The sequence below is a fragment of the Herpailurus yagouaroundi genome, unplaced genomic scaffold (assembly GCF_014898765.1).
Source record: "Herpailurus yagouaroundi ecotype Mexico unplaced genomic scaffold, PumYag 202, whole genome shotgun sequence".
Taxonomy (NCBI): Eukaryota; Metazoa; Chordata; class Mammalia; order Carnivora; family Felidae; genus Herpailurus; species Herpailurus yagouaroundi.
In genome coordinates, this window is record NW_024412433.1 from 11,861,146 (window position 1) to 11,873,913 (window position 12,768).

Below are 12,768 nucleotides of genomic sequence, written 5' to 3' on the forward strand. Positions count from 1 at the left end.
CCCCCCCCCCCCCCCCCCCCCCCCCCCCCCCCCCCCCCCCCGAAGCTCTCTCCCGTGAGATCTTATCATCTGGCTACTTAACTCATTTTTTTAAAAATAATTATTCCTAAGAATATTTTAGTGTAAGAGTAAGTTCAACTTGACTCATATGTAAAATGTGGTTTTTATTTCCAAAGGTAAGTTATTTAATCAGGACACGGTCAGTTGCTGTGTTTACCTGTGAGATGGTGCATTGACAGCAGCTGGGTGCTTATATGATGTGGCATCAGCCGCTACCAGTCCCCCACCCGCCTCAAGTTGGTTTTTAAGTGATAGAACTTTATTTGGGGAGTCATCGCTTGGTGCTACTTGTCCATTTTCTTTTTTTCTTTTTTCTTTTTTAAATGTTTATGTATTTTTGAGAGAGAGACACAGAGTGCGAGTGGGGGAGGGGCAGAGAGCGAGGGAGACACAGAATCCGAAACAGGTTCCAGGCGCTGAGCTGTCAGCACAGAGCCTGACGCGGGGCTCGAACCCACAAACCATGAGATCATGACCTGAGAAGTCGGACGCTTACCCGGGTGCCCCTGCCCATTTCCAATAGTAGATCTGTAAGCTACAGGAACTGCTTTCAAGCGAGGAGTTTAAGTACCTTCCCAGATCATGCTGGTTGAGTGATGGGTGCAGGAGCGATATAACAACAGGGACAGCTGCTGGAGAGGGGAGCCCTGTCACTGCCCCCCCGGGCTATGACCCCTGCTGTCAGCAAGGGCAGGCAAGGAGAGCAGGCTTAGCAATGGCAGCTACTTCCAGATCATTCTCCATTGGGCTTAGCCATGGCCATTCCCATTAGAGGGCCTGGTGGGGGAGGGGGAGAAAGAAGTAATGGGTAATATCTCGGCCTGTTTACTTCTCTCCCGCTTGCCCTTCGGCCGTCAGCCTTCTTCCTGCCTGTTTTCTGTTCCACCAGCTTCCCCCCGACCCTGGTCTAGCCAGAGTCTACTCACAAAGCTCTTCAAAGCCCTGGGATAAAATCTAAGCTCCCTACAAGATAGACAAAGCCCACAGCCTCTGGTCTGACTTCTCTCTGGACACCCGGAGACAGACAGACACCCAGACGTCCTCTTCCCCCCTCACCAACGGAATTCCTTTCAGTTCTTTGGGCTCCACGCTTCCTCACCCCCGGCCCTGTCCACTGCTGTATCTTCTCCTTTGAATACTCACCATCTTCAGACCTGGCCAAGTCCTTTTCATACTTCGGGTCCTAGCAGAAAGGCATTCTTCAGTTATCCTCGCCACAAGTCCCTGCACTCTGTGCTTCTCACTCGTAGGGCTGGCCATGCTGTATCTTCCTTGCCCAGTTGCTCAGCCATCAGCCCAGCCGGGGCATCTTTGTGGGGACAGAGATGTGGGGACCGCACCCCTCCAGCAGCTGGCCCATTGCTTGGCTCGTGAGTGACTGAGGAGTGAATGAGGGAGTGAGGGCTGGCCCCAGGACCAGGGAGGTGCCAGAAACCCACCACATCCGTGTAATAGAACACACGTCAGCAAATGGCACACGCGGGAGAGGTCACGGGCACACCGGGCCCGGCTGCTCACACACCACATTGCCTTGTCCTCCTTCCCAAGGTCTGCCGGGGTCTTGCCTTCCCATGTTTAGCACACTGCCCTTTGCCTACTGTAACATCCACCAAGTCTGCCACTACGCCCGGAGAAACGACCGATCGTACTGGCTGGCCAGCGCCGCGCCCCTGCCCATGATGCCGCTCTCGGAAGAAGAGATCCGCCCGTACATCAGCCGCTGTGCCGTGTGCGAGGCCCCGGCTCAGGTGGTGGCTCTGCACAGCCAGGACCAGTCCATCCCTCCGTGTCCACAGACCTGGAGGAGCCTCTGGATCGGGTACTCGTTCCTGATGGTGAGTCTCTCGCACGCCCGCCACCTTGCGGCACCCCTTGCCGGCCCCTTCCATCTGGACCGGGCAGTGGTTCCCTGGACTCTGTCGGGCAGACAGACAGCAACAGCACTTGTGGTCACGACGCCCGCCGCAAACCACAGCCGGTGGAGAAGCGAGGTCATTCTTCACTTCTTATCGCCGAGTGTTTTATGATTTTGCTAGGGTTCAGTAGTTGGATTGGCTTCAGCCCTCCGAGGAGGGTGGTTTAATTTTGTGTGCACGTCAACGCGTCCTCTACTTCTCCTTTCCCCAGTAGATCTTAGTGTGCTCTTCTTGGGACAATTTCGGGAAAAATGTAAAGTTAGGTCCAGGCCTCCGTGTGTGGCCGGCCGGGTCTGGGGTGGTCTGCACGCGTCCGAGACCTAACTCTGTCTTTGTTGTCCTGGTAGCACACAGGGGCTGGGGACCAAGGAGGAGGGCAGGCCCTCATGTCCCCGGGCAGCTGCCTGGAAGATTTTCGAGCAGCGCCGTTCCTCGAATGCCAAGGCCGCCAGGGAACTTGCCACTTTTTTGCAAACGAGTATAGCTTCTGGCTGACAACAGTGAGGCCTGACCTGCAATTTTCCTCGGTGCCATCACCAGACACCTTCAAAGAAAGCCAGGCCCAGCGGCAGAGAATCAGCAGATGCCAGGTCTGCATGAAATACAGCTAGAGAACCCGTAACTCGCCGCCATGTCGCCAAGAGAAACTTCCTCGTGGGCCGGGGGGGGCCCAGGCTGTGCTAAGAGATGAATGGTGCTCATTTCAGACTCCAGCTTCAGCTGTTCCTTCTGTTTCGATGTGGTTATTCCCACTGTCCTGTCATTCTCTCCTCTGTTCGGGACAGATTAAGCAAACGCTACCCCTACGGACTTGTTCGGACCTACCAATCTAGATGAAACCCGGATATTCTTGTGTGTTTGCGGATGACAGAAGAGCTGGCTTTGTTTAAAATTATGCTAATTCACAGGAAGGCAAAGAGATGATAAAAACCAGATTACAAATGACATTACTGAAAACTTCATTCACTGGTTAATAGCACCTCCAACAATTGAAGTCAATTACTCTATAATACAGTGGGCTTCGGGATGGATTTTGTAGGAAAAAAATAAATAGGCCAACAAATGAGACTAGAAAGCAGAGATTTCCAACATTTCAAAATGATTTCCTCTGTCATCTGTTTTCCCATGTGCTTTAAATAATTGTAAAACCGTGACCCAGGGAGATGTTTAAAAAAAAAAAAAATCCACACAGCCAGCGTTAACAGTTCGTTTCAAAGCAGAATGAATCATTACGCCAGGAAGGACCACAGTTGCTGTATTCCGGAGATGCTACATTAGCATAAACACATCACAGAGGAACATAAAACATGTTCTCCTCTGCATTTTTCAGAGAATGGAAATGCCTACTTCGGCAGCCCTTTTGAAAAGTAGCATTTATGGGAAAAAAATATATTCAATAAGGGACGAGGAGCCTAAAAGCTATTAATGAATATTAAGGCAGTGATTCACAAAAATGGACTCCCCATTGCCGTGAACTTCCAACAGAGGGCATTTTCCCCAGTCGGGGTCCGGCTTGTCTTTGGCGTGTGCGCACTAATGGGACCGAAGCCACATGGGGCTCACTCAGGCACACGCAGCTCACACAAAGCATCCTGCTCTCTCCCCAGGAGCACCTGCGGAGCCCGCGATGGACGCTTTTCCTCCCAAACATAATGGCATTTCACACGGGGAAGTGACAGAGCCCTCATTATGCACTTGGGAGAAAATGAAGGGCCGGGTTAATTAAACTTAGGTGAGAAGATTCATTGAAGTCACAGGTCGCCCCGCCAGGAAGACATGGAAAGAAACGAAAAGCAACCTACAATTGGTGTTTCACGTTCCTGTTGTTGGTGTTTGCAGAAGCACCCTGTTTTTCCAGTTTTGAAAACATTCTTCTATCTTATGTCAGTATTATATACCAACGCAGCAGTTTGACATTTGACATTGATGCTTTCTGTAAAAGTTTAGCAGATATGTCCGTTTTTCACGAGTAGTTTTCTGAATAGCAAGGGATACATTTCCTATTCTGTAGGGATTCAGTGGTCCAATCCGAAAAATCAAAAAGCTTGTGGGAAATAAATGATAGGAAATGTGCCTTCCTCATTTAAAAACATGTCATGTGACAAAAGAAACTGAAGAAATTTCTCATGAGAAAGGGATGCTCATTTTCGTGCTTAGTTTCAACGCACTTAAAATAATTGAGAGAAGAAAAACTCAATTAAGATTTTGTTTAGAAGAGATGTTTTCCTTGCCAAACATTGATTAGCAATGAGCTCGTATATGTAGAACATATTTCAAATGAGTCTTGCCACGGGCTACTCCCAGGATGGCGATTTATTTTAATAGTTTCCGGTAGAAAGGAAAAAAAAAAGTTTTGTCCCATTTATTGATTGTTTTTAATCACGCTACGGCGTGTTCAATATTTTTTGAGCATCTGAAATGTAAGGCAATTTCAACCTTTTCAACCTCATTGATAATTACCCTTTCCCGTTTCCAAAGTTTTATTTTATGTCCCCAAACATCAGGGCTTCTAAAATTTCATCTTCTACTTCATGCATTTGGTCTGAAAACATTTTCTGGGAACAGATAAGGGTGTAAGAATGTAAGAAACGTACCTTGCTTGCTGAAGTATTTTAAACATGTTAGGATATTATCTTAATAAGCTGGCCAAGTAAATCTTTAAAAAACAGGCTGAATTCAGTGGGCAATTTACTTGCACTGTAAGCCTGGGATTGTGTTTGAGACTTATTCACAATACCGATATTGCAAGGGCCCCTTTCTAAATACATCCCATTTCTGCCTTCCAATTTTGAAAAGTTATTTTAACTGGTCTAAAGGGCAAAACGATGGAAAAAATAACTCCTTGGATTAGAAGACTGTGCTTTTTTCACCTGGTTATATATCAGTGTACTTTGAAATATCCTTTCTCTGTGAAGGATGAACAAAGCTTTATGGTGGTCCTAATCCATGACTGGTGATTATCCTTATCGACATTTCCTTCCCAGGAGCCTCCCTCCCCCACCTGGGTTGGAATGCATCTAGATGGTCCAATGGGAACGGCTCTGGGTCACGCAGAGGAGGACGGGATGTTTCCTTCTGGGTTCTTATTCTCAGTGAATGGAGCCCCATCCACGCGGGTGTCCAGGGACCCAGGCCTCCATGCCATTGAGCGGTGGCTCATCCCTTCTCCACCCATATTGCCCAGACCTAAACTCGGTCACTACTTCCTGTGTGGATCGCTACCTTCCCCTCCAGCCTCAGGGTGCCTTAACACAGCCATTGTCCTCCACCCCTGCTTTTGATGGTAAACGTGTCGCAACTGATGCCACTGCTGTCAAATTCCAGTCCTTTCTCGAGATGCAGACTTGATTTTGTTGTTCTTTGGCTCAAAACTCATTCAATGACTCCCGTGCCTCTGAAATTCAAATGCCTTCCGATGGGGTGAAAGGCCTCAGGAGCTGCCCGCGGCTCACCTGGACCCCAATCACAGAGGCGTGTGCCTAGCTCTGTAACCTTGCTCCTGCTCTTTCTCCCAATGGCATCCCCACGCAGGTGAGTTTACCTGGCACACAACTGCTTCCTTAAAGACTGAATTAGCTGGAGGGGAGGGGCGTGTGTGCATTTCCCCAGGGAGACTTGGGCTCCCTTCCGCTGCTCCCGGTACAACGAATGGGCCTGGCCACTCTCATGTTCCCTCCTCGCTCCCGTAAGGTCTCCTCACTCTTCCTCCATGCTCTTGCTAAAGTGCAAGCCCCTCGAGGGCAGGACCATGCTTTCCTCAACTTTGCCCAGTGCCTATACACAGCAGGGTACGCTACTGATCATTCTGTTTTCAGCGACAGTTCAGTATCATTTGGTGTTAGATCCACGCGTGTAGACTTCTCCTGGACAAAATGGTGACAAGCATAAGCCATGTCTTATTTCAGAAAATTTGAATTTGGCAGCATATCTGCACACCCACAATCTCCTCTTCACAGTTAGTGACAGAAAAGCCAACTGATAACCTTTGTCCACTATCCCCTCCTGAAATACCGCTCACGTTTCCAAACTGAAATGGCAGGAATGGCAAGATTCGTGGGATTCGGCCGAGAGAAGGCTCTTCATTGAAATGCGACAAGACTTAACTCGTGCTGTAAACTGTATTCCCTCATCATACAAGACCTTCCTAGTACAAGATCACATCTGTGAAGTTTGGGTACATGTTTTTGGTGCTTAGGAAAATAGTCAATGGAGTGGTCCACTAAAACTGGATTTTATCAGATTTTATTTTGAGCCTCTTATGGATTGTAATAGAGCAAACCATTCTGTGTGTTCCAGGAAATTACATTAGATTTGTGTTTCTGTCAGCTCACCGAATGACTCTGATAATTTTTACTTTTATTTGGGCTGGCTGCAAGAATAGGGGGAATATGTGGACTTGGGAGTTGGTTTGAATCTGACTCTGTCACTTTCCCACTGTGTCACCCTGGGCGAGTTACACCTACTCTCTGTGCCCCATTTTCCTCATTTATAAAATGGGACATAACGCCTATTCTTGCATTGGAAATGAAGTTCGAGTATATGTCTAGTGCATAGCAATCATTGTGCATTTATTCTGGTCACATCTACTTAACACAATTTAATACAAAAAAAACACATTTTTTGGGTTTTTTTTTCCATAGAATTATATTATGATTTTTACAGGGTACATTAATTACTGATTAGAATTACTTGTATCTGACCAATTCTTTGTGTCTTTGGGAATGTTATTTTATTTCAGTTCTCAAAGTTACTGTCCCCCCACCCCCACCCCACACAGACACACTCAAAACCACAATTTCCTACAGGGACATTATCAGGAAGTTCTGCAGGGAACAAAACAATTGACATTAAAAATCAGTACTCTGCAATTGTCACTGTTATTATCTGCCAAAGACTCTGCATAATGCGTTTTAAACCACGAAGGCTGGCTGCCACATCCACGTGAAATGCTTGAATTTTATGGTGCTTAAATATTTAATGATTCATAGGACAAAATGTGAGATGTGTCCAATAAATTGCATCCCTTTCTCTAACCTACGGTTGTAAAGTTAAAGACTTGCAACACGGAACATTTGCAAGGTGCCTGGTCTGCTACTGACTCCTGAATCTTTGTTGTATTACCAGTCATAATATTGTGCATTATATATAAAATTCTGTGATGACCTCCAAACACAGCTGTGTCTTATCCGGGTGAATTTATTCTCTTTCAAGTCAAAGTAAGTTGGGTTTTTTGTCTTGTTTTGTTTTGTTTTGTTTTGTTTTGTTTTGATGCACCTCGCTGCTACTGTGACCCGCTTTGGAGCTAGCTTAGTGGGGAGAACGCGTTGCATGGTCGAGTGCGGACTGTAGGTGGGAAGAACATGGGCAGAGTGTGGAAGGTGCCCCCTTTGAGGGAAAGGGTGGGATTCTGAGGCTCGGGGAAGCGCTGCCTGCATCCGGCGATGGGGTAGGTGATGGAGTTGGATGGAGCCGGGCCAGGAGTTGCGGGGGCAGTAGTCATGGGGCTCAGACCCGTCAGGCCTCGGTTGTCCTATTGGTTGAAGGAGAGTGAGACCGCCTGCTTCACGGTGTTGTCCTGAGGCTTAAAAATTAGAGATGCAACTACCAAGAGGTAAAAAAAAAAAAAAAAAATGGTACTGTTACTGATAAACCATAGTAACTGGAAGTTAGGGGTTAGGCATCGATAGTCAATAACTTTCCGTGGGGTTCCTCCTTTCCAGTAGGAGTATTTGGCCCAACCTCTCACCCGATAGAGAAATAACAATATTTAGCATTTCTGGAGCACCTACTAAGTGACAGGAACTGTATTCACCCTGTTAGATGCGTTCCCGCTCAGCCTTTGAACTATCCTATTTTACAGATGAGACTGAAGTTTGGGGAGAGTAACTTGCTCAGTGTCCTGGTCAGCACCCAGTGGAACTTGGACCCTGGTCTGTCACTAAAGATTGTGCTCTTACCTGTTACACCATCATCCCCATTTGTGGGTTGGCTAGATAATAGAGGGTCCCATATAGATGTCACCCTGAGGCCCAGAACTGCTATCACTGCAAAGCCACAGGCCACGCGTCCTCAGCCCGCCCAGCTCGATTTGGAGACTGTCTTAAACTGTTCTCGGAGAGATGAAGGCAGGAACCCATGAGGACAGAGTTGGGGGGGGGGGGAGCTTAGAGAGCAAACATCTCAGGGTCAACTGAAGATCAGCTAGGTCTCTGGAGCGCCTTGATGTCGGCTCAAGGTCAGCCATTCAGGAGAAGCGCTCTGAGTCGGACAAGGAAGTATCAGGACGCCCTTACCCGGAGGCTCGGTCACCGAGGCACTGGCCAACCTCGCTGTTGTTATTGTCCCGTTTGCCAGCAAAGGCACTTCCTGTCACGCGTCAATGTGGCCAGCGGCCGCATCTCCAATGGTAAAATACCTAGTGCTTATCATTGTATAAACGTACAATTTTATACGACATTCTCAACCGGTAACCATTTCCATCTATTTGGGAAAAAGTTAAGAACATTTTAAAACGAGGAGTGAAAGGTGCTTCTGGTCGCAAAGCAGTCTGTCTGCTTACAAGACGCACAAGAAACGGGGATGACCAGCCGTGACAGCGTGCGCGGGGCGGATCTGCCCATCCTTCTGCTCTCGTGACAAACGGAGGGTAACTGACGCCTTCCACAATCTGCGATCGGGGGCCGGTCCTTCTCTGGGGGGGCGGCCCCCCCCCCCCCCCCCCCCCCCCCCCCCCGCCGCCTCCACCCCAGCTGCCGCTGCTCACAAGCACTCGGGACGGGCACCTTGTTCGCGGGAGGGAAGCGGTGCGTGGCCGTGGCCGTGGCCGCAGGTGAGTTCTTTTCCTCAAACTTCTTTCTGCCGAGGTCAGCCCCTCTCTTTCCTGCTCCGCAAGAGACAGTCACGGCGGCCGGCGCTGTCGGGCGCTGGCTTGCTGATCCCCGTGTCCCTCGCTTCACCGCTCTGAGCCTCAGGATCCAAACTGAAAACGGGGGGGCCTGGTTCCCTGGCAGGACGGTTGTCAGAATCCCCGCGGATAACCGATCTTTTTTTTTTTTTTAATTTTTTTTTTAACGTTTATTTATTTTTGGGACAGAGAGAGACAGAGCATGAACGGGGGAGGGGCAGAGAGAGAGGGAGACACAGAATCGGAAACAGGCTCCAGGCTCCGAGCCATCAGCCCAGAGCCTGACGCGGGGCTCGAACTCACGGACCGTGAGATCGTGACCTGGCTGAAGTCGGACGCTTAACCGACTGCGCCACCCAGGCGCCCCCCGATGATCATCTTAAATGCATTTGTGCCCACTGGAGTCTGAGCAGGATTCCAGCGCCTATAAACTACTTGAGGCCAGTTTTATTTTTTTCCCTCTTCCACCTCCATATTCTTCTTTATGTTTCCCTAGTGGCGGGAGCCATTAAGATCCAGTGTCTTAGCAAATTTCAGTAGACAACACAGTGTTACTAACTCGAGTCGCCGTGAGCTATGTTAGGTGCCCAGAGTTATTCGTCTTATAACTGGAAGCTGGTACCCTTTGGCCAACATCTCCCCATCCTCCCCACCCCCTGGTAACCACCGTTCTACTGTTTCTGTGTTGGATTATTAGTATTGTTATTGTTATTTTTAGGACTCCACACGGAAATGAGACCTTACGGTATTTGTCCTTATTCCACTTAGCAGCATGTCTTCAAGGTCCACCCACGCGGTCACAAATGGCAAGATTTCCTCCTCCCTCGTGGCTGAATAGTATCTCATTGTATATACGTATACATGTCCCATCTTATTTGTCCATTCGTGCACACTCGGGACCTGTTACAATGCAGATTATGATTCATTTTGTCTGGGGGCAGGAGTCAGAATTTCTAGCAACTCCTGGCTGCTGCTGGCCCTGCTGGCCCAGGGCCCACACTCTTTGAGTCGCAGGAAAGTTGGCCCTGGCTGCTGTCCTTTCATGAGATCCTGAAGACCCTGTTCAATGGTTTTCATGCTTATCTGCTGCTAAGGATGTGCAGGCTATTTTCAACTGTTGGTGGAGGGACCTTATAAAGAGACAACATCACAAGGCTAAAATGAGTTAACTTTTGAGGACCTCAAACAAAAGCCCAGAATCTACAAAGTCACATGCTTTTCTTTGACTTGTTCTTGTTTTTAACACTTCCCTCCAGACACTACGCACGGTATTTAAAAGGAAATAAAGTGAGAGATACAACTTCCTGGCAGGAAGCCTGGCTGGTGGGTGAGCAGCTGGTGTCAATGGGGACCCGCATCGGCTTCTGTTTACAGAGAGCCACGCGGCAGAGTGCTGCTTCTCAGGTTTTGCTCGTGTGGGCCCCAGATTCCAAGAGTCTCTTTAAGCCACACGATACCATTAATTTTTATCACCTCATTCTCTTCCCAAGCATCAACATGTATCGCCACCAAATTCAATGACTTCTACTAGCATTGTTCCAGTTTCCCTTGATAAAACGTAAATCCTATGTTCAAATCTGCCAGCTCGTTTCTGTCGTCTGAACAAGACGCCAAGATGACTCCCCCCTGCCCCAGAAGGGGGGAGAAAAGGTTCGCACGGACACATCAAAAGCATTCCTTCAAGAGTACAATGGCCAGATCTGGTGGTCTACACGGGCAGCCCTCAGTGATATCTTTTGGACATACTGGGATCTCGAATTTTGTGCAGTGACAAAGTGTGTGTCTTCAGACTGATGCACGAGGGTGGCGATCCCTCCCCACTTCAGATCAGTACGCATGCTATCTTTTGAAGCTTGGGAAAGGTCTGAAATTCTTCCCATGGGCCAATCCTTTCCTTCGCGTTATTCCTCCCTTGATGTGATTCAAGAAACCACAACAATATCAATTAGCAACACCCCCATCTTTTTTTTATGTGCTGCCGGTGACAGTATAAATGAGCTTCTGTTTCAAAACACAGGCATTTATTGGTTCGGGTGCTGCAGACATTGTCGGAGGTACCGTGAGGAGATACACAGAAACAGTCATGGTCCCTGCCTCATGAAGCTTACAATCTAGAAGAGAAGAGACCTTCTTTTTTTTTTTTAATTCTTTTTTTTAATCTTTATTTATTTTGGAGAGAGAGACAGCGTGTGAGCAGGGGAGGGGCAGAGAGAGAGGGAGACACAGAATGCGAAGCAGGCTCTGGACTCCGGGCTGTCAGCACAGAGCCTGACGTGGGGCTCGAACTCACAAACTGTGAGATCATGACCTGAGCCAAAGTCGGGCGCTCAACTGACTGAGCCACCCAGGCACCCGAAGAGCAAAGACATTCTTTCACTGCAGGATACCTTGAAATTCCAAGAGGACTGTGAACAACGGCCAACAAGAGCAGATCATTCTGGGCTATGGTATCTGGGGGCCGGACAGGGAGGGTCTGGATGGGCTGAGAGAGAGGAAAAGACTGTTCCACGTAAAAGCACATCACAGTGAAGTCACAGGGCAAGCTCACGCCTCAGACAGGGAGACCCGTGAGTGGACCTGCAGTCTCTGTTACGGATAACTGGGGGTGAGGTCGAAAGGCTGGCTGGAGCCCCACGGTCGAGGCTGAGGAGTCTGACCTTCATGCTCTGGCAACAGAGAGACAATAAAGGGTACTGAGATGCTGACTGGCCGTCACAAGAGTCCGTTTTGGAAGATTAAGTGGCAGAGCCACATAGAGCTGAGTGAAGAGGGATTTAAAGTCTCGAGAAGAGCAATGAATTGAGAGATTTTAAGGTCCTCTAAGCAGAGTCTGTGATTCTAAAATGCAAGACTGGGAGCAAAAAAAAAAAAAAAAAAAATCAGGAAATGATTGCGATACCCCATGGGAAGGGAAAGGAAGAGCTGTATACATAAGGATTTATAAAAATGACGAATTGAACACAACTCTATTGAATCCTGAACCTCTCAAGAGAAACGGGAGACTGGGAACAAGGAGGCCAGCACTGCCACACCCTGGCTTACAGTCCATTCGGGTGGCGGGTCTCATGCACTCCCCCGTGGCCGAACAAGTGTCGGATAGAGAGACTGACCCTGGTCCTACCAAGCCTCGCCATTCACCGCTGACCTGTGCCGCGGCAACAGACAGCCTCACAGGATGGAGGAAGCTACACCCAGCACGTACGACTTTGCGATCACGGGCAATGACTGCGCTCAGGGTCATTACAAGGAAGCAACTCTAGCCGTTCCCTCATCTTCGGAAGCACAGAGAGATTCTGAATGGAGAGGTCTCCTAGGTTGACTGACCACACCCAGAGTATGGCAGCCGGATGCTTACTAGACAATCAGGAAATCACGATGGGCCAACCTACAAACCAAAATGTAAAAACAGCCCTAAATGCTTATCCTCTATGGGAGAGAATCTGTCTCATACAGTTGCTCTGGTTTATCCTTCTCAACCTAATTCCAGGGTGTTGACATCATCCTGGGGGTTCCTTATTGCAGGAAAATAAACCCAAGATGGACCCTGAAAATAATAAGCACTGGTCCCAGGCCAGTCTGTTAACAACAAAGTAATTATCCTAATTGCCAGAACATCTTCGTTGTTTATAAACTAAAATGGCCTGTCCCACATCTCTAGAGTTGAATGCTGTTCCACTCCACAAATAAAGAAGGTGTGCATGTTCTGTTACTTCCACCATACAAAATCCAATTCCGGTGTCTTTGTATCTATTTGTATACAAATAGAACAAGGAGCCACTATACCGGACTCAACAGCAACTAAGAAAAACACTTCTATATACAGTGGCTGGACTTTCAATGTAATAGAAAGAACACTTTGGTGGGAAAACATTTCATGAGTGCCTCCCA

The 12,768-nt window shown here is 48.3% G+C and overlaps 1 protein-coding gene across 8 annotated transcripts in view; it reads left to right on the forward strand.

The window, feature by feature from the left end:
* The window catches only part of COL4A4 (collagen type IV alpha 4 chain), a 130,605-nt gene extending 123,455 nt beyond the window's left edge, over nucleotides 1-7,150 (forward strand). For 7 of the 8 annotated variants that reach the window (XM_040450813.1, XM_040450819.1, XM_040450818.1 and 4 more), the window contains 2 exons: nucleotides 1,609-1,895; nucleotides 2,324-7,150. In XM_040450813.1, coding sequence (XP_040306747.1) covers nucleotides 1,609-1,895; nucleotides 2,324-2,587 — 551 coding nt within the window. In that variant the 3' untranslated portion in view covers nucleotides 2,588-7,150. Of the gene's footprint in view, nucleotides 1-1,608; nucleotides 1,896-2,323 lie in introns of those variants that run through there. The other variant, XM_040450820.1, reaches the window with a different exon arrangement.
* Nucleotides 7,151-12,768: the final 5,618 nt, after the last annotated feature.